The sequence below is a fragment of the Micropterus salmoides genome, unplaced genomic scaffold (genome assembly GCF_014851395.1).
Source record: "Micropterus salmoides isolate LMB-PRFRI ecotype aquatic unplaced genomic scaffold, ASM1485139v1 Ms_hic_scaffold_1, whole genome shotgun sequence".
NCBI classification, from domain to species: Eukaryota; Metazoa; Chordata; class Actinopteri; order Centrarchiformes; family Centrarchidae; genus Micropterus; species Micropterus salmoides.
Window position 1 is genome coordinate 42,073,148 of NW_024040040.1, and position 20,195 is coordinate 42,093,342.

Consider the following 20,195-nt stretch of genomic DNA (forward strand, 5'->3'; position numbering starts at 1 on the left):
CACAAGCACGCACCTTGAGATCCTCGGGCAGAGGTCTGTTGTCTGTTCCAGAGTCTCGACTGAAAACTAAAGGGGACAGAGCATTTGCTCTCAGGGCCCCGAGGCTCTGGAACAGCCTGCCCGAGGAAATCGGGTCGGCTGAGTCAGTGAACTCTTTTAAGTCCCTTCTTAAAACATACTTTTATAGGAGAGCCTTTCCCGATCTTATTTGACTTTATTTTATCCCTTTTATTTTATTCTATTTTACTTATTTTATATTTATCTTAAACGTGTATTTTAGTCTTTTCAATGTTTTCTTGCTTTTATCTTGTATTGTGTTTTTTTTTTGTTTTTTTGTTTTTTTGTATTATTGTCTTTTGGGTATTATTGTCTTTACACTTGTTAAAGCACTTTGTAACTTGTTTTGAAAAGTGCTCTACAAATAAAGATTATTATTATTATTATTATTATTATTATTATATTATTTGTGTTTGTGTTAAACTGACTTGCAGACAGACTGTAGCAACGATGCCATAGAGCGTGAAATCCCAGAACAGCTCTATAGACAGCGAATAATAACACAACTCTTACTGACAGTAGACATGGTGATTTTGACTGGGCACATTTTCTGATTGCCAGCTTTGAGCTCAACGTCCAAATGAAATGCATTTGAATTGAAAACCTCCCAACAAAAAAATCCTGTGAGCCTACATAGTCAATCTAAGTCGGTCAGTGTAGCAAATCCCAAAAAATGGCTCCTAATAGCTCCATACTTTAAAGTCTTGTTGCTGATTCGTCACTGACAGTCGCCTGTGTTTGTTGATACTGACTTTACTTTCTAAAATCATAGCTAGCACAAAAAGTCTTTTTAAGGGATGGGTTTACCCTTTAAAGCATGCATGGTAATGAAGGTTCTGATTTCTCTCTTCCCACCATTGGTTTGTTTTGCCAAGGCTAAATGAAACGACCGTGGTGGTGTTTACGGTTTAAGGACTTTGTCTTAACACAGCTAAATTATTTGTTTTTTCCTTTATTAAAATCCACTGGAATAAAGGTCTTTGTGGACCCACAGTATAATTTATCCAAACAATATGATTGTACAGGAATCATCTTGACTGAATGTCTGCCAATCCTCCAGGAAGTATGTGTTTTCATAAAAATGTTTTGGTTTAGAGGAGGCTTAACAAATGATATAGTGACTTTCTCATTGATGCAAGAGATAGATCATCAGTTAAGACCAGAAGCAATTTATTTACTGAGCCACTTGGCCAAAGAGGCTGACCACTGGATAGTTTTCATTTCTCTCTGACATTGATGTTGACAATCGCAAATGTAGTTTTCAACAAATGATACATGCCTTTTTGTAAGTTCTATTTTTATTTTTTTTTTCTTCAACCACTGTCCTGTGGTTATTATCCAGGCTCCGTGCTGGACGTGATCAAGCATATCATCTCGCGAGGCGAACACAAGACAGGCGTCCTGGACGAGCCCAGCATAGCCACCGTGTTGAAAGATGTGCTTGAGGGCCTGGAGTACCTACACAAGAACGGACAGATCCACAGGTAACAAGACTCAGGGCCCTCCACACTGGCACTACACAGTAACTCACATACAGGATACGTAATGCTTATTACTTATTTGCATAACTGTCTATTTTTGTATATTAGAGACTAATTGTATCATTTTGTGACCCTTTTCATTGTGTGGTACGTGTTGCCTTCATACTCTTTCCATTTTTCTGTGAGTGAAATGACAACCTGTGCAAACAAATTCACAATCTTAATGTGTGGTTTAATGCAAAATTCAATGCACGGACGTGTTTGCATGTTGAACTTTGCATTTAAGGAAAAGCAATGTAACTGTATTTGTGTAGCACAATTCATACACCGAGGAAGTTCCATGTTTTCCTGCTTTCATACCCTACAAACGTTTATGTCAAGGAAAACGTATGTGTCGATTGCATAGGCAAAATGTTTACAGTTTAAAAAAGTGCAAAAAGTACAGGCAAGCATTACAAGAGATAAAAATAATAAATAAATAAAGTTTAAAGTAAAATAGTTGATAAAAAAGTGGAATAAAATATTAGGGCATTTATTATTCACAAAACAGATGACTGTACCGTGGAAATGGCATTTTCACACCGCCACTTTCACACCTAAAGGTCAGGGAGGTAAAGGTGTACATTCCCCAAGGGACCTCAACAAGTGTTCCAGAAGAAGACGCATTTATGATGTGTTTACGGCTTACCAGTAGAGAATGGTTATGAATGGGGGGAAAAAATGCACTTTTTCACTTTCTGTCTTTACTACTGAATTTAAATTTGGACACATGAAACAAGCCCTCAGTGTTTTTTTTTTTTTTAATGCAACAACTTCAAGTTAAGAACTGCCGCAAGAAATTTCTAAGTAGTCTACCACATTTGGGCTGATAATAATCTTTAAGAGTTACTGTATGAATATGCATTAGTGGAATGGGTCAATGGCAGATTTGCATGCCACAGGGAAAGTGTCATGAAAGCTCTCTTCCTAAGCCAGTTCAAGATCCAGCTAAATCCCCCGCACTTAACTTGTTAGAATGAACCCAGCCGAGACACCGACTGTAGAAGTCATTGCGTCTCTTTTGTTTTTAATATTCATTACTCACTTTTTCATACGTCTCCTCTTCTCTCCCGCCGGCACACATATAGCCCTGGACAGGCCGCATGTGTAAATAATGCACTGCTTTTCGGCTTGGTTAAGTGCCTGGCAGCTTTTAGAGCAGCACGCCAATATGAGAGAGAGAGAAAGAGAGAGAGAAAGAGAGAGAGAGACTTGATCGAAAACTGACCATGGGCTTGGATGAGGTTCAGCCGTGTAGGTAAAGCATCATCTCATTTACCTGCATGTTAGAAAACTGCTGTATCCTATAAGGAGTATAGGGAGAGATGTAAGGAATTAGCGTGAACGCTATTTAAATGTGTTAATTAAAAGGAAAATCCACTGCGGTACACTGCAAAAACTGAGCTCTCAAAAACAAGAAAAAAGCAATAAAATGGAGGAAATATTACTTAAAATAAGCAAAATTATCTGCCAACAGAACAAGAATATTTCACTTGTTACTTAAGGACAAAAAAACTTGAAACAAGTGAAATTCTCTAACATAAAAGCCGCCTGGTAAGAAGAAATATCTTGTCAGACAAAAAACAAGTATATTTTGCCTTCAATTAAGATAATTAATCTTACGTATACCTCATGCTGCAGCATTGAAGCATCCACTTTCAGCATAATGTGACAGGGTTACCGGCCATTGCCAGAGAGAGGGAACTGTTTTTTCGGAGTAAAACCTGCCTTCATCTCTGTGCCCTGTCCAAGGAGACATTAGGGGAATCATTAATAGATTCATCACCTCTGTGTACCCCGTGCTCTGAGGTGTGACTTGTGAAAAAGTAAATGTGAAGTAATCCCCCAGCACTGAAAAACATGGGTGGCTATCGGTGTCTGCTGATGTAAACGTGCTCATATGTCCATGCGTGCGTGTTCCTCCTGTATAAGCTGGATCATATGAGCTTGGAGCCTCAGGGCAGGGGCGATGGACACAGTCAAAGGGGTGAGGTATGACGAGGAGGAGAGATAGTGTCACGTGTTTTGTTCCATCCAGCCCAGGACGGCAGAAAAGCAATTAGAGCCCTGCGGCCAGAGCTGTAGCCTCGAACGTTGAGACATTTACCACGAGACAGCGAATTGCTCCGCCTCCAAGTTCACAGCAGCTCGGGGAGTCAGCAATTCAAAGGTGACACCTGTCCTCTAACTTGAGCAGCAGGTAGACATTGTTCACATGGCAAAGACAAGAATACCACATCTAGATTTTGTTAGATGAATCTTGAATCTTGAATCTGTGCGCAGAGATCTAACTGTTGTGGAGAGAGCTTTTCCTTACTCATCTCTCTGAAACCTCTCGTCTTCTGAGGGCTAATTACTCGGTATGTGGTTCAGTAATGATCAGGTAATGGCTGTAGCTGCGCTGCCTCTGGGAGCAGAGAGTCTCTTGTTGTGGATTAAAGGGAAATTGACACAGTAAGTCATAAACATTTATTTGGAAAAAAGATGAGAATGAAACTCAGCAATATCATGACAAAGCAATCAAAATAGCAAAGCTAAAGGGAAGATATTTTTATGGTCTTAAAGGGCATGGTTAAAAGGGGGAGGTTTATCACCATAGGGGACCCACATGGCGTCTCGTAAACCCTCTTTTATAGCCCTGTTAAGGCCACTGTAAGCCTGGCACCAGGATGTGATGTCACTGGACGTGATCCGATGGAGCTGCAAGGGGCGAAGGCTGCCAGATGAGAAAGATAAATCTTCTTGACAGTTTCATACTGTGGCTGCTCCCACCTGGCTACGTGCTGCCTGGTTATCATTTCAGTAGGCCATAAATATGAGAGACCACGCACATTTTGTTTATTTGTCAATATTTTTATTTATTTGGTTACAAAATAGAAATAAGCATCGTACGCCTGTTGTTCTTCTGTCTCACCCACTATTGTAACACATGGCTGGATGACTAGTAGGGTTTTAACTGCTGGTTGTCTTTCTTTCCTCTCCGTTACAGTGTTTCTTTGAACTTACATGGTGCATTGTGTTACCACCACTTCCTCCCTCCTCCTCCTCCTCTTCTTCCTCTCCTGTGAATGTTAATGACTATCTGCACTCTGCAGCCTTTTTCTCAGAGCATTACAATCTGCTGCAGTGAACCGTAGCCTCCATGGTTCTTGAATGAGTACGGGGGAGGGCGGGGGGTTACAATCAGGCGGCCTTGATCAGTCTTTGTAAATGATGCAGCTTCATGGGTTTGTGGAGCATATTAAATTTAAATCCCACCTTTAAAATATTATTCATGTTGTTTCTCATGTAGACGGTGAGTAATGAAATGACTTTATTCAACTTTATTCATTCATTCACATAAAAGTCATCTTGACAAAGTATGTGAAACAAAAAGCCTCAAAGTCACTCACTGATTTATTAATTTAACAGAATGTCTTCTGATGACTTGATTCTTTCAAGTCTTGAATTTGATTGTTAGCGACGCTAATGGTCAGTCCACTACTTTGGAAATGTTTCAACAACTATTGGGTGGATTGTCATGAAATTGGTGCAGGCATGTCATGTCCTTCCCCAGAATGAACTAAAATTACTTTAGTGATCCCGACTTCATCATTTAACAGGTAGTCCTTTTTTTTCTTGGACAAATGTCCAATAAGTTAGCAGGTTTTGTGATTAGTAATTTGCACTGGACTAAAGCCATAATAGGTCCATAAAATACAGTGCATTGTTAGCCCAGGCTAAACCCTGAATCTGAAGCCTTGAACACCCACCGAGAGAGGGACAGTGGTTGTGTAAACGAGGAAAAGTATTTTAGGATGCTCCCAGACTTGCCTTTCGGTCTCAGGTGGTCCACTCTGCACCTCCCCTCTAATCCCTAAAAAGATCCATCTCAAGTGACTAGACATAAATCCCCCCATGTATGTGTACCCAAGGTGAAGGATGAACGTGTTCTCGATTAAGCACACTACACACTAGCGGTTATGTCAGGGCAGCAAAGTGACAGTGGGACGAGCCAGAGAGCCGCGGAGGACAGACGTCTGTTTGGCTGCAAACATTTCTGACGGCGGTTTTTCAGCAAAGGCTGTCATGTCCGCTTTCATCCACCCTTTCCCTTCCTCTACAGCATCCCGAGTGTGACAGTTACATAATTGAACTCTTCTAGACACAAATGCACAGCAGAGTTTTGCCACATGTTGTCCATAGACAGCTCATTTTGCCTGAGCTGATTACCGAATACACTTTAGAGAAGACTTCTATACAGTCATCTAATACCCTGCCCCGTGTGGTATCCCAGTCTGCTTCTTGATAGTTTTATTATCCCACAGGGGAAATCCCCATCATTTCTTTCAACCAGTGGTCCTAATATGTCACACATGCTGCATTCCTCCCTTTGCGGCTCCCTGTTTGCCACTCCCTGCCCCCGTCGCTATGAGATCTCTTGTCTGCGTGGTGTTTTACTGGAGCGCTCTCAGCAGAAGAGGCCTTCGAGAACACTCAGGTATTCAGCAGCGTTTAAACAAAGATCTGAACTGTGACCTGCAGACACTTGAGTCCCCTCAGCGCACTGTTTGTCTTGAGTGCGTTTGCTCGTAAAGATGGTACTTCTAGCTTGTAGCTGCAGGAGAGGCTTCAGGAAGAGTGCAGGAACAAAGGTGTTTTTAGTGATACAGATAAAGTTTGAGCATTCACTTGAAGTCGTAAGCATCCATAAGCAGTATTCTTTGTCTTGTCTCTGCAGAATATGCCCCCCATCCCCATGGATCTGGTGGACTTGGCATGTGTTTATAGACTATATGGATTTAATTATATCCCCAATAAAGTGGTACAGTGAGCCTTTGTTTCTTGGAAGCTGTGTCATGTCTCATCTCCAAGCCAGAACTCCAGTCCACCAGTCTATTTTTACCTTCATTGAGACCAACTTGGTTGCTGGAATGATCCAACAGCATTTGTCTCTCAGCTAAAGCTGCAAGCTTTTTACTCCAGTGCCCCCATCTGGCAGCAGGGTGAACTGCTCAGCTGTTGAGACCGCATCTTTTCTAAATCATTTGCCTGCCTGTCAGTGCAGTTTAAAGATCTGTCACAGGGTAATTTGAGCAAATGAAATCTGTTAGAAGCAGGCTTGTATTTGGGTGGTGCAACATGCTGAAGGTGGTGTAATGGCTGGCAGTGATCTGGGGTTGGACCACTTTGGTCTTCTTTGTCCCATCAAAGTCTTTCTCCCATTATTCTCTTTTAAATGTACATTCACCTTCTGACAGCATGGACAGCATGACTGTTGTCCTCAGTGACCTTGTTGCCATCCTTACCTTTTCTCTCCTCGCCTCTCACTTGACCCATAGTCTGTTGCTATGACAACTCTGTCTGGGTGGCGAGGCAACAGCGTTCATTCTGTGTGGCAGACCGGCAGCCAGACAGCTGTCCCTGTTGAGTCCTCTTATCACCACAAGGGGAGGCTGAACACAGATGAACAAATTAACTACAGACTTTGTGTGGTGAATAAAGTATAAATTAAAAAGGAACCCAGAGTGGTAGAACGGTGAAAGCTTTGACGCCTGTTTCTTGTACCAAGAAACAACAAGTTATCAGTAAGAAATCGAGTAAAGAAGAGATCCTAAGCTTGCACTCAGTTGGCAGTTTCTCAGTTTGGTGGAACTAGAGGATGTTTCAATAAACATAAACTAACACAGCGCAAGTGTCATTGCTAGTTTTCAATCGAAGCAGTTGTCATTATCACGCCAAGCACCCACGTTGTTTAAATAGCAAATGCAATGCGCCCATCTGTGCACTAATGGGAGTGTTGGTTTTAAAATAAGGTATGGTCAGGCAAACTGTTGGCGCATTGCAATCTTGAGGCAGCAGAAAGTGATTGCACCATTGACAAAAACAGGTCTGATGTCAACGGCGCATTATTTCACATTTTTTTGTTAATTTCGGGGCGCATTACTCTGATGGTAAGAGAGACACTGAGCACATTTACGCACTAAGTACAGCAGCGTAACTTCATTGATTATTAAAATCTCCCAACACGCTGACCGGATCGGTCAGGATCTAATGTTAATTCATGTTCTTTGTTGTTCTACACATCTAAACTGTCTCAAACACAGTCCAGGTTCATACAGTGAAACTGTTTGGAGTAAAGTAGCTGTCCTCCTGATTAACCCATAGCTCCTTCTAAATTATTTCAGAAGCTAAAAGTTGAAATCTGTGTCCTCTGGAGAGTTTCCTCTGTCATGTTTATGTTTAGAAGGGGTGATAACGCAGTGGCTAAGACATATGCCTTTGGTGTGAGAGACCTGGGTTCGAATCCACTGTGAGACACCAATGTGTCCCTGACACTTAACCCGTCGTTGCTCCAGAGGCGTGCGACCTCTGACATATATAGCAGTTGTAAGTTGCTTTGGATAAAAGCTAAATGAATAAATGTTTATAACTAAAGTTTTTTTGTTTTGCTGCTTAAAGGCCCCATGATATTTGCGGTAACTTTAATGCGCACGTGGAAATGTTTAAAATGACTGACAGCAGGCTCTCTAATTATGAAAGTAAATTGTTTAAGAAAACACTCATACAGCAATAAAACACAAAAAACAAAAACGCATTGAAATGCAGCGCAGTGAGCATCCAGATGTTTTAAAGAGGAGACCGCATGTGTTCTGTCTCTTAACAGACATGAGTTCAGACACTTCACTCATAATCCACAGAGCTGCAGAGTAACATTAGGCATCATGATCAGCACCCCCCACACATTGAATGCAATTCAATCAATCAATTGATGGTTCCTGCTGTTCATCTTCCATTATAATAGCAAGTGCACCTGACTTTTAAAGGGAAAATGCATTATTTATTTATATGTATTGCATGTTACGCCCAATACACACCCATAACTAATTCACAGACTAAGTACAACACTTTTGAATCATGCGCTGGCACACTGACAATTTTTTCTGCCGTTAAACAAGCAAAATTGGAGTTGGAGATGCCCCAAACGCAACTGTGCCGTGCACTTCACGCCGTGCGCTTAGATCATTAAAATTGGACCCTAAATGTCTTTGTTCCTGTCCACTGTTTGATCTCCCTGAGCTACTGCAATCATCTTTAACAACTCTGTGTGAGAAGTAAATTTATCATTGTAAATTCTTGTCTTGTCTTCCACAGAGATCTCAAGGCTGGAAACATTCTCCTCGGGGATGATGGTTCAGTGCAAATTGCAGGTATTTGGCCTTGTGGCCTTTCAGCACCTGTTACCAGATCAGGTGTGAAGAAGTAGCCGTGTTGTGCTGTAACCTCATTTACCCCCTGTTGGACTGCCAGTTCATGTTCCAATATCTCAGTGTGTTTATGCACAGGCTGCTAAGTCTGTGGAGGAAAACAAACTTTCTTGATGATAACACTGACTTGCTGCGTTGGGTCCTCTGTGTGTGTTTGTCTAATTTGTTTTCTTCTCTCTTCTCGTCCTTCAGACTTTGGCGTCAGTGCCTTCCTAGCCACAGGTGGTGACATCACTCGAAATAAAGTGCGCAAGACGTTTGTGGGAACGCCATGCTGGATGGCTCCAGAGGTCATGGAGCAGGTTGGTTATCTTTAGCTCATCTCTACAATGACTAAGCACTCCGGCACCATACAGTATGACTCTGGTGCTTGAATTTGCAGATGACATATGACTTCAAATGCTGAAAATGAGCCCATTTCCTTCCTATGAACTGTCTGTCTTTTTGCTGTTTACTCCAAGAGCGAACCCATTTTTTCCATGAGCAAAGATAAATGGTTTTAATATCTGCTTCCACAGGTGAGGGGTTACGATTTCAAAGCAGATATATGGAGTTTCGGGATCACAGCCATAGAGCTCGCCACAGGGGCTGCCCCTTATCACAAATACCCACCAATGAAGGTGAGAACGCTGTGGTGCGATCTGACTTGCCTAGAAATGTTTAGTTAACGACACAGAGCAAATGCCAAGTTGAGGGACGTTGGACTAAATGTGTTCTTGGTGTCTCCAGGTCTTGATGCTGACGCTGCAGAATGACCCCCCAGGCCTGGAGACCGCCATCACAGACAAGGAGATGGTAAAGAAATATGGCAAATCCTTCAGGAAGATGATCTCCCTGTGTCTACAAAAGGACCCAGAGAAAAGGTGTTGCCTTTACATAAAGCCAAATATGTATACGTTTACACACCACATGATGCTTTACAGTGGCTCCCAGCAGTTATGTTTAATCAAAGGCATCAATGTTTTTGCCTTCTGTGTGGTAAAGCATGTGATTATGTGCAGTCAGTGCTACTGAGCACGTGTTAAACATATGTTGTGCAACAAACAGGTTTTCTATTATCAGAATTAGTTTATTAGTGGGAATAGAAAAGCTCAAATGAACACAGCTTATTTATTGTCATTCTGCTGTTTTTCAGGCCAACATCCTCGGAGTTATTGAAGCACAAATTCTTTCAGAAAGCAAAGGTAGGTGCTCGAGCACCCTCTGGGCCTGAGAGGGAATCAGTTACACAATGAGTCAGCGTCGTCCCTGTTTCAGGCACCAGTTGAGCTGGTTGATGAGTAAAAGTCTGAGCCTGCAGAAGTGATTGGAGCTCAATGGCCTTAGTTTAGCCTGTGATTAATTGATTGGGCTCTAGAATTTTTGAAATGAAGGCAGTTCAATGTACAAAAAGAGTCGATTGTAGTGCATCAAGAGATGAAAATAAACCAATAACGTCTCTCTCCCTGAGGTGTTTGCGTGAGTCAGGCTGCTTCTCACTTGGCTCAACATGTGTGACTGACCCAACCTAAGGGCCGTTGCAGCATTCCTCTCATTATTGACCACGCAGAGCTGTTTCTAACAAAAGGAGGGATAAGCAGTCTAACTCCCGCCTCTGGCTCACCGTACCCTAGCAACTACAACAACTAGAGCGCTGGCTCAGCAAGTCAGAAAACAACCTGGTTGGTTTGTTGGACATGACCCTGGTCGGCAGAGGGCAGGCTTTGTCATTGATTTAGAACAGATACATGACTTGTGTAAATGGCCTGTGTCAGCCTGCTGGAGAGATTTAAATGGCTATCAAGCAAGAATATGATTAATGATTTGCTGTTGTGTTGTTTTTTTAGGGAGCAGGAGTTTGTCTGTCAATAATAAAACATTTGAAATTTTAATCCCCACCATTTGAAGAAAAAAAATCACACTTACAGTAGGAATGTTTGGTTTAAGAAGCATTTGAATAAATATTTAAATTAAAGATGAGCAGGAATGGTTAAAAGAAGCCCTAATAAAATGCCCCTTAAGAGTACATAGGTCTTGAGATGAGATTTAAAACGGAGGAATTCCATAACCTGGGAGCCAGCACAGCAAAAGCTTGCTCACCACAAGTCTTGCACAACCAGGACGCTTGTTTTGATGACCTGAGAGGCCCAGTGGACCTGTACAGGGGGGGTCAGCGACTCACTGAATCAGAATATGTCTGTGAAAAGTTGTGTTAGGCTTTAAGATCCTAAATTTGACAGGAAGCCAGTGGAGCGAAGAGCCTTAGTTAGTTTTTTTAACCCACATTATGGGTCGCAGTTCAATGCTCAGGTAATGTCAGGTAACAGAACAAACAGATATAGATGATTTTGTGACAGCCGTTCTTTTCTTTCCTCTTATCACAGACCCACGAGTATTTACATGAGAGGTTACTTCAGAGGGCGCCCACAATAACGGAGAGGTCGAAAAGGGTAAGATACGGCAAAGTTGTAAATCTATACTTTCTAGCTTTATCGCTATGAAGTAAAGCTCAGCTGTGTGTGCGTATGCGTTGACAGGTGCGCCGAGTGCCAGGCTCCAGCGGTCGGCTGCATAAAACGGAGGATGGTGAATGGGAATGGAGTGACGATGAGCTGGATGAAGAAAGCGAAGAGGGCAAAGCAGCCGTCGCGGCCTTAAGGGTGAGATGGACCTGCAAACCCGTTGTTCCCCTTCACACGCACACATGGAACACTGTTATACTCCACATGTCTTGTCTTTTTAATCGCTGTATCATGTTGAAATTGTCATTCTCTGTGCAGTAGCATGTTTGTGCGTTGTCTCTCCACTGAGTCTCCCTTATGTGTGTATGTTCTGTCTGACGGCCAAGGAGCAGCAGGGGAAGCCTGTTGGCGCCACCAGGCGACAAGTGCGCTTCTCCTACCCACTCGAGCTGCCTGCGTCCAGGGTTGTTCTCTTGCCCCTACAATACAGATGGCATTCCCCTAACAAGGAAGGACTCTCTCTGCACGTGTTAGCTAGAGAGCATGTGACTGCTAGAAAGGGCAGGAAAGACCTTGAAGAAAGACGAGAAGGGGGAGAAAAGGGCAGATAACTGTTGTTGTTGTTGTTGTTGTTAGAGAGAGGGCTGTAGTTTATCTTTACAGTTATGATTAACCAGGTTATCAGTAAATCTGTACACAGATAAGCTCTTATCCTCCAGATAGTAGCACCTTTGTTCCGGCATTGTATAACTTTACACTAATCTGTCAGAAGACAACTAGTAATTACCAGGCTATGTCACACAATTGGTTTGTTGAAAGGAAAGGTAAGCACAAATTTGTGCATGCTGTAGACCACAAGCGAGTCAAATCTGACCTTCAAGTTAACCGTGTCAGGACCTGTTAGTCAGCGCCTCTTTAAAGTGAGATGGTTTGTGTCTCATAGGAAGGGCGTGAGTGGTTTTTACTGAAATATGGCAGAGTTTGTAAAGGAGTTTGTGTCCACATTCTGCAAAATGTATTTCTTAAATTTTAGAGAATTTAAAATTGGTAGATACCGCTTTTTGGTAAAAGTATAATAGATAAGCATCAACAGTTTGCTCTGAGAGAGCATTATTTAATCATAGAAGTGAGAGTTAACTTTCCTGGAAGCCATCTGTATTTCCATTTCTCTTTCTAAATCACTCTTTATTTATACTGACCAAATCACATTTAATCAATTCAAGGACAAATTACTTAACAACCCTGTAAGTGATCTTCAATTTGAGCACTAATGACCATCAAGGAAAGATTAAAATTTTACAATATCTCTGCCGCTTTGATGCTACTTGACTGGCTACTTGTTGGCAAACTGAGCTTTAAATTCTTACACCAGCTCTACTGGATGTCATATCTCAAAACTCCCACGAGCTGACTCTCATGTTTTTTTAATGCCAACATGAAATGATTACTCATCTGCCCAGAAAAAGATACATATTATTAGACAGCGGAGCCTGGCTGACTACCTGTGTGTCTGTGTGCTTTAAAGATTAGTACAGTCTCCTCAGTAACGGCCTGAACACGCAGTCGCTTTGTCTGAATCAGACAGGAGATTCCTGAGCTGATATGATTTCTGACATCAGCCAGGCGCCACATCACGTCCTCTCAGTCAGTTTGTCTTCATTTGGGCCCGCAAGGCTTCTGTCTGACTCTGCGCTCCTTGGAGTCGGTTTAAACTTTGTGGGGGTTTTTTTGCACACAAACAGTTTGACCATATAACAGTGTAACTTTCTCCTGATTTTGTTTTCACTTATGCCGCTTCTCTGCTTTTCAAATCTAAAAACAAAAACTTCCAATCGTAGAATATGTAGTTTCACTCGTTTACAACTCAGTTACCAGCACCTAGAGGTGAGCTACATGTCTAACATCACTGTGAATGTGATTTTATTTCACGATATATGTAGTGACGTGGTACATTTTCTGGAAATTAAACTAAGAATGAGTTTATAGATTGAGTTATCAGACAAAAATGGATGTTTTCTGAAGTAAATACTTAACAAATCATGTTACTTTATCACACTGATGCATAAATCAGGCCTGAATTGATTTGCAGTATTTCTTGAAATCACCTCATAGAGCCAGAGGATTGCTACCGCGCCAGACACTAAATTGCAAAATATCTACTGGTTGACACATTTCTGTTAATAAAGTTCAATTAAAAGGGGCTTTATTGGCGTTCACATTGCCAAAGCAAGTGTGAAATACAAAACTTTATCCCAGTAATGCTGTCATATGGCCCAACCATATCAGCACCACTTAGTGAAGTGTAGTTGAAGCATTATTTAGTATAATATCACTGTATCCCCCTTAGAGGAGATAATGATAAACCAAGCAGACCGATAAACGAGGAAAGTAAACGAGTGAGCTGTTTTTTAATCCGTTTCCCTCTCATGCTTTCTGTGTTCTTTGCATCCATGCGTGCTGTTTTTTTGCTTTGTTAAAGCCACCGAAGCGATGGCCTTCTCTAAGTGTTATCTTCCGCTGTCTGTTATTTAACAGTCACCAAGAGTGAAGGAGGGATCGCAGAATTCAGAGGTGAGTTTTAAAAGTTCTTTCTTCACCGCCGCAGTGCTTTAGTTGCTATGCACTACAAAAGCACTTTGTGCACCGGGATCACGGATGTGTACATATGTCAGACTCTTGCACAACAAATCTATTTGATCTAATTTAGAAATTGTCAACAGTACGGCACTGTATAACCTACAAAGTCTAACTAATCTTCATCTAGGAACTGGACCTTGAGTCCAACTAAAGTTTAACTTTTGTTTACGTGTGTAATGAATATGTAGTGGATACTGTTGTTGATGATAAAACCAGCCTTTCACTGCCACTGCAAGCCTGTGATACGAAATGCAGCCCATGTTTAGATTTAATGTGTATCATTTGTTCATCTCAGGTAGGCAGGTAAAAACAAATATTTGCTAATGCTTGTTTGTATTTACTTGCACATGGGCTGGGCAAAAAAAAAAATAATGAAAATTATTGCGATAAAATTTTCCTTTGTAACAATACTGTTTGTCTTTAACTTTCACTCTGGAGCAAAAAAAGCCTTTAAACTTGATAGAATCAATGATTTCACATTTATCTTGATAATTATCGATATTTAATGATATTAGATTTTTTACTGTGATAACCTTTTTGGCCACATCACCCAGCCCTACTTGCCCATTAAGCCTAAGTGTAGTAAATGTATAATCAACTGGTTGTGATGGAAAAATAGGATTTGATACATATGTTTCTTCTTTTAGGTAAAATTGATGGAAAGCAGTCATTTAAAATCTTCATTATTTTACTTTCTAAAGCAACTAAACAACAGTCAGCTGCTTACCGTTGCTTGGTTCAGAAAGTCTTAACATGTAAATATAACATCGGTTCCTTTCACCGTTGTATCAGACAACGTCTCTATAGCTACGCCTCTCTGCTGTGAGCAGTGTTATAAAACTTTCAGATAAAGTCATAAGAAACATTTGTTTATATTAAATACTCAAGAACTTTCCCCCTTTTCAGTCGTTTGTCCCATTTGACCACCGATGTGAAAGGAGGAGCAGGATTTGATGAAATTTCTCCTTCAGGGTTTTCAGACTTCTGAGCCTTTAAGTAGTCATCTCCAGCCGGTGGCCGCAGGTCAGGCAGAACTACCTCAGGCTGCAGGCCAGGTTCCACTGCAGCCCACACCAGTCAACACTCAATCCACTGCCCAGGCTGCATCTCCCACGCCAGGTGTACCTGCTGCTGTTCCCACACAGGTCAGTCATTTCTTTCAACATATTTTCTTTTTCAAGACTTCAAATTTTTCGATCATCTGTTAACCACTGATTTTTATGATGTGACTCCCTCCCTCTTCTCCTTTATCTTTTGTTCTGCTCAAATCAACTGTCTTTATCTGTGTTTTGACAGGCTCTAGCTGTCTCAGGGGATGTCAATGCTCCCATTAGTTTGGTATTAAGGTTAAGGTATGTTTTCCTATTTCAACATAAAAATCAGTAGCCTGACATCGCCACACTGGTCCTTTTCAGATTTCCAGTTATCAAGGGGCGCAGACCAAAATGCCTCTGGTTGTGAATGAATAGAGCTACAACCAGTCAGAGCAACAAAACATGGCACGTAGCACCGAGCAATTGGAAAAACAGACTACATTGTGCAGAGATGAGCTGTGACGGATATGTCTGTGAACAAGTGAACTAGGCGATTTTGCCATCAGAATTTGAAAATAAAAGGAGTTATTAGAGCATCGTATCTTGCAGTTTCAGTTGAATGGAATAAGTCTCATGCATTTTGCCGGCCATCCAACGATAAACTTAACTCCTCTGATCTAGTCTCTCTCTCTTTCATCTCTTCAGAAATTCGAAGAAGGAGCTAAATGACATCCGCTTTGAATTTATGCCAGGGAGAGGTAAGTGGAGTCTCTTATTTTTTTAAGACAATCTCAAATAAAACCCAACCTCTGTTTTTTTTGGTATAACCAAGTCGTTTAAAATATGCCCTGAGGTTAAGAGTTCTTGGCTGCGAATGTCACATTTTGGGTAATCAGTAAGAGAAACAGATGAATTTATACCTCGTGTTTTGTGAAACTTGTTCTAGTGTGTCGGCTTGCAATCTTTAAATATGTGTTTGTTTTTATGAAGACACTGTTTTTGTCCACTTGTCACAATTGGTCTCTTATGCCCTGACTTTCTCAGACACAGCAGACGGCGTGTCCCAGGAGCTAGTGTCAGCAGGCCTGGTGGACGGGAGGGACTTAGTAATAGGTCAGTGATAAAATAAAAACATTCCTCTGCCCCTAAAAATTACAGAATAGTCACCTGAAGGTTAAAAATCCTGCTAGATCATAGGCTAAAAATGCCCACAGCACACTAAACCTTTTCTCATACTCAAATTTTCCTCTCTTTCTGAACATAAACAGCACAAGCGGTGTTTGTTGGACTGAAACAATGTCTTTCTTTTCAGTTGCTGCAAATTTGCAGAAAATAGTTGATGAGCCTCAAGCCAATAAAAATGTCACTTTCAAACTGGTGAGTGTCACGCCTTCATCTGTATAAACGATAACTGTTTTTAATGAAATCACTCATATACGTGTCTTCTTCTTGGAGTTTTATTCAAAATAGTAAACCACTGGAATCTTTGTTTTTTACCAGACTTATTAGCTAGAGGAACAAAGATTGCTATTTTTATTTATGATTAACTGTCCAGCTTGCAGAACTTGATATTTTTAAATCTGAACGGGAAATGGATTTGGTGTTGAGTCTAACAAAAGGCTGCAGAGAGAGTTCATACACCTCAACTATTGAGTGTAAACCTTTATAACACCACATACATTTCATTTAACTGGAAAAGCCCACAGTAGCTGAGAGAAGTGATGGAGCACCTTTAAAGAAAGTATGGAAACAAAATATGGAAGACCTTTCTGAATCATGCTAAAACTAGCTATTTTTTTTATCCGGTATCTGTTATTTACCTTCCTTTGTCTGTGTAGTTCATTCAGTATTGGTATGTTAATTTTATTTAAATGCTCTAGATTGCTTAAAGGTGCCTGTGGAGTTGCCTTGTAAACAAACAAACATTTTCTGTTTACATTCAGGGCTAATGCAACTGTTTACTAGCTAGTTCTTGCTCATTGCGTTTTTATTCTTCCCTCTTATTTTCACAGGCTTCTGGAATTGAGGGATCTGAAATACCAGATGACATCAAGTTGATGGGCTTCGCTCAGCTCAGCATTAGTTAAACTGTTGTTCTACCTGGTACCGTGACTTGCCTAAAAAATGTGAAAACTGGAAAAAAAAAATAGTTTAATGCATTTTTCTTTCTATGGCTGTAAAAAAACCACTACTGCCAAAGAAAACAGTACAGTTTTGTCACCCATAGGATTATACAGCGCCGCCTCTTTGAATTAGGGGGTCCGCGGAAGTATGAGAGCGTACATTATCACTCAAAAAAAAGTTTACAGCATATATGTAGAGGGATGCAAGTATCTCCAACAAACCGTTTTCCTTTAACATTCTGGTTCCCCTTGTCCTGTTATTTTATTTTCTCTAATATGTTATGCATTTGCACAATCTGAACTAAAGCCCTTGAACCCTGATAAGTGTAACAATGCCTTATATATTCATCAGAACTACTGAATGCACGTTTTTGGGGGTCCCCAGTTACCATATGGAGCATTATGTTGTCGGAAGTGTACAAATGTGGTTTCAGTTGCTTATGTCAGACTTTTTAACTTCATTTTTGAGAGGGGGTAAGATGCAGCTTATTAAGCTAGCTAGAATTTAAATTTTAGACACACCTTCTGACTTTCTGTTTTGACACAAAGAGAATTAAATACATGTGCGTTCATTTGGGATTATTTTCACCTGTGGATTAATGCACATTAGATGCTCATATGAGTATTTACGGCAGGAGATGATGTATGTCCATGTTCATTGTAATGAAGGAACAGCGTGGCTCAATGACAAATTTTTTATAATTTTTGGCCAACAATGGAGCTCTAGAGGAAATAAGATACATCAGACTTTGGTTATACAGATAATATGTATTAGTATAAACAATTCAAACAACAATTGTTGGTTTTGGCACTTTTATGGGACCTAAAGAGACCACTTTTAAATTATAACACGTGATTGTCCAGTGCTTCAATTGCTATAACCTTGAACAAATTTACCTTATTATAAAACTTAATTTGATTAGGGGAAAGGAGTGCAACATAATACTGACTTTTGCCTTTGTTTTTTACAGTTAGACATATTTGTGTTTTGCAATTGCCATATTGTTGGTCCCAACTCAAAATTAATGTAGCATGAAATAAGAAAGTCTGCGCAGAGAACCAACTTTGCCTCCACTCGTTTTATACAAGACACCGGCCTGAGGTCTTTTTGCAAATTTGATTGTGCGTTGAAATTGTAGTCAGGTAAAAAGTTTTACAACAGCTGAAACCACATGTTTTGTATGGGCAGATGTGTCTGTGGTATTAGTTTGTGTCTGTTTGGAATCAGTTCCTCAAATTCTTCTTCTTCGAGAAAAAAAAAAGACTTAAGTGCATTTTTGTTTATGTGGATTATAACATAAGTACTTGATTTAACCTCTAGTATGTAAATAATGACATTTGGCTTTGATTTGTTTTTATACTGGGTGTTTCACTCTTGGCCTTTTTTTCTGTCCTATGGCACTATTGTGGGTTGTAGCGCTGCGTGGAAGGTAGATGACGACACTGCAAATCTGGCTTTGAATGATCCCGTTTTGCAGGACATGTTGTCGCTCACTGTATGTCGTTCATGACGCTCATTTACCTAAACATTTCAGCTTTTCCCTTTCTGCCTTTTGAAAAGTTTGAATATATTTTACCGTGGAGCCACAGCTATCCTGATGCACTGCTTAATGCCTCTCCACCTTAAATCTCCCCAGATTTTGAACCTCCAACTCTTAATAATACCAAGTGGAGGCTGTTTACAGTACTTACTTTTACCCAACCCAACTGTTTTGATGATTGTAGACATTTTGAACGGTCAGAAATGGGTTTTGGATTCGGATGAAAAAAAGTCTGTTATCAGTAAATTCTTTAACCGCTCTCTGGGTATTTTTGTGCATCAGTGACAATGTTTGATAATTGAATGTGCATCTCGCAGTTATTGGCAGCGACAGCAATGGCAGGTTTATTTAACACTCTGCTCTAATGTGTAGATCTGAAACGCCAGCAAGGTTTTTCTGTTTAATTTGGTGATGTAATAATATCGTAACCCTCCAGATGCCATATTGAATGAAAATGAATGAATTTCTTGCTTGCAGATTAAATGTTAAGAGGAAATCTTTGTATTTTGACTAAACGTAAAATTTTATGCTAGCCTTAAATTGAAAATGACCAAGTGTATTATTTTTTGTCCTTTTTTTTGGGGCGGGATATAACGTCAAGGTTTTGATTCAGATTTTCGGTGTCTTTGAAATGTAGTTCTTGTTACACGTGAAGATACCTGAAATAAAGATATACAGGTGTGTCGACCCTGTGTTCTCCTAAAAGTGGAGTGACAAAGTCAGCAACCCACTGTTACTCTTTTAAGTTTTTAAACTGCAGTATTCGGTGCCATTCTCCTGGTTTAGTCTGCAACTGATGGCAGACAAGGACAGGATAGGTGTGTATGAGCCTTGAGGGAAGTGTGTGTGTGCATGTGTGTTGCATAGATTGAGCTCTACTCCTAACGGAGTTGATGATCCTAATGGCTTTCTTCTTACTCTTTCTCCAACAGTCTCCGATGTCCTGCTTACATGTAGTCTAACAAAGCTGTAGCAACTGAACAGATGATCGGCAAAAAAAAAAAACACTTTAGTCCAGGCAATAACTCATCAAGGCTGTAATATATTTGAAGTTTCTGCCTGTTTTTTTTTTCTTAATTCTTTCATTTGCTCTATTTTTGGATCATTTTGGAGTTCAAAGCATGTCTCTTGATTATTTTTAATCAATAAAGAATGAGCATATCAGCCACCTCTTAGCACTTTCTGTTTTTAATGTACATCATTACCTGTCATTTTGAGTAAGCTGTTGCTGTAAATAGATAAATAAATTAAAAAAATAATAGTACAGTGAGAACCAGTTACTTATACTGAACGGACTCGAGAGCAACTTCAGGTGTGTTGCCATTTTGACTTTATATACTGTCCATGGCCTTCACTCTTATCTTATACATTCTCTATCTCTATTTATTTTATAGCTTTTTCAAACCGGAGAATTTCCCCCTCTGCTCTCACTGCCTTCAGGTTTATTGTCCTCACTATCTTTAGGTATGGCTACAATTGTCCTTTTACAACGCTTTCGTCCAGAGAAAGTCCTTATGTCTGTTTTCTAAACATTAAAGGTGCACTGCAACCATTTACAAGGAACAAGGTAGATCTATTTATCATTCTACAAGACA

At 40.4% G+C, this 20,195-nt stretch overlaps 1 protein-coding gene across 1 annotated transcript in view; it reads left to right on the forward strand.

The window, feature by feature from the left end:
• The window catches only part of oxsr1b (oxidative stress responsive kinase 1b), a 43,026-nt gene extending 23,258 nt beyond the window's left edge, over positions 1-19,768 (forward strand). The window contains exons 4-18 of the mRNA XM_038728858.1: positions 1,400-1,541; positions 8,712-8,767; positions 9,017-9,126; positions 9,343-9,444; positions 9,554-9,687; positions 9,960-10,008; positions 11,188-11,253; positions 11,341-11,463; positions 13,801-13,836; positions 14,874-15,047; positions 15,199-15,254; positions 15,642-15,694; positions 15,981-16,049; positions 16,249-16,313; positions 16,949-19,768. Coding sequence (XP_038584786.1) covers positions 1,400-1,541; positions 8,712-8,767; positions 9,017-9,126; positions 9,343-9,444; positions 9,554-9,687; positions 9,960-10,008; positions 11,188-11,253; positions 11,341-11,463; positions 13,801-13,836; positions 14,874-15,047; positions 15,199-15,254; positions 15,642-15,694; positions 15,981-16,049; positions 16,249-16,313; positions 16,949-17,023 — 1,310 coding nt within the window. The 3' untranslated portion in view covers positions 17,024-19,768. The remainder of the gene's footprint in view (positions 1-1,399; positions 1,542-8,711; positions 8,768-9,016; positions 9,127-9,342; positions 9,445-9,553; positions 9,688-9,959; positions 10,009-11,187; positions 11,254-11,340; positions 11,464-13,800; positions 13,837-14,873; positions 15,048-15,198; positions 15,255-15,641; positions 15,695-15,980; positions 16,050-16,248; positions 16,314-16,948) is intronic.
• Positions 19,769-20,195: the final 427 nt, after the last annotated feature.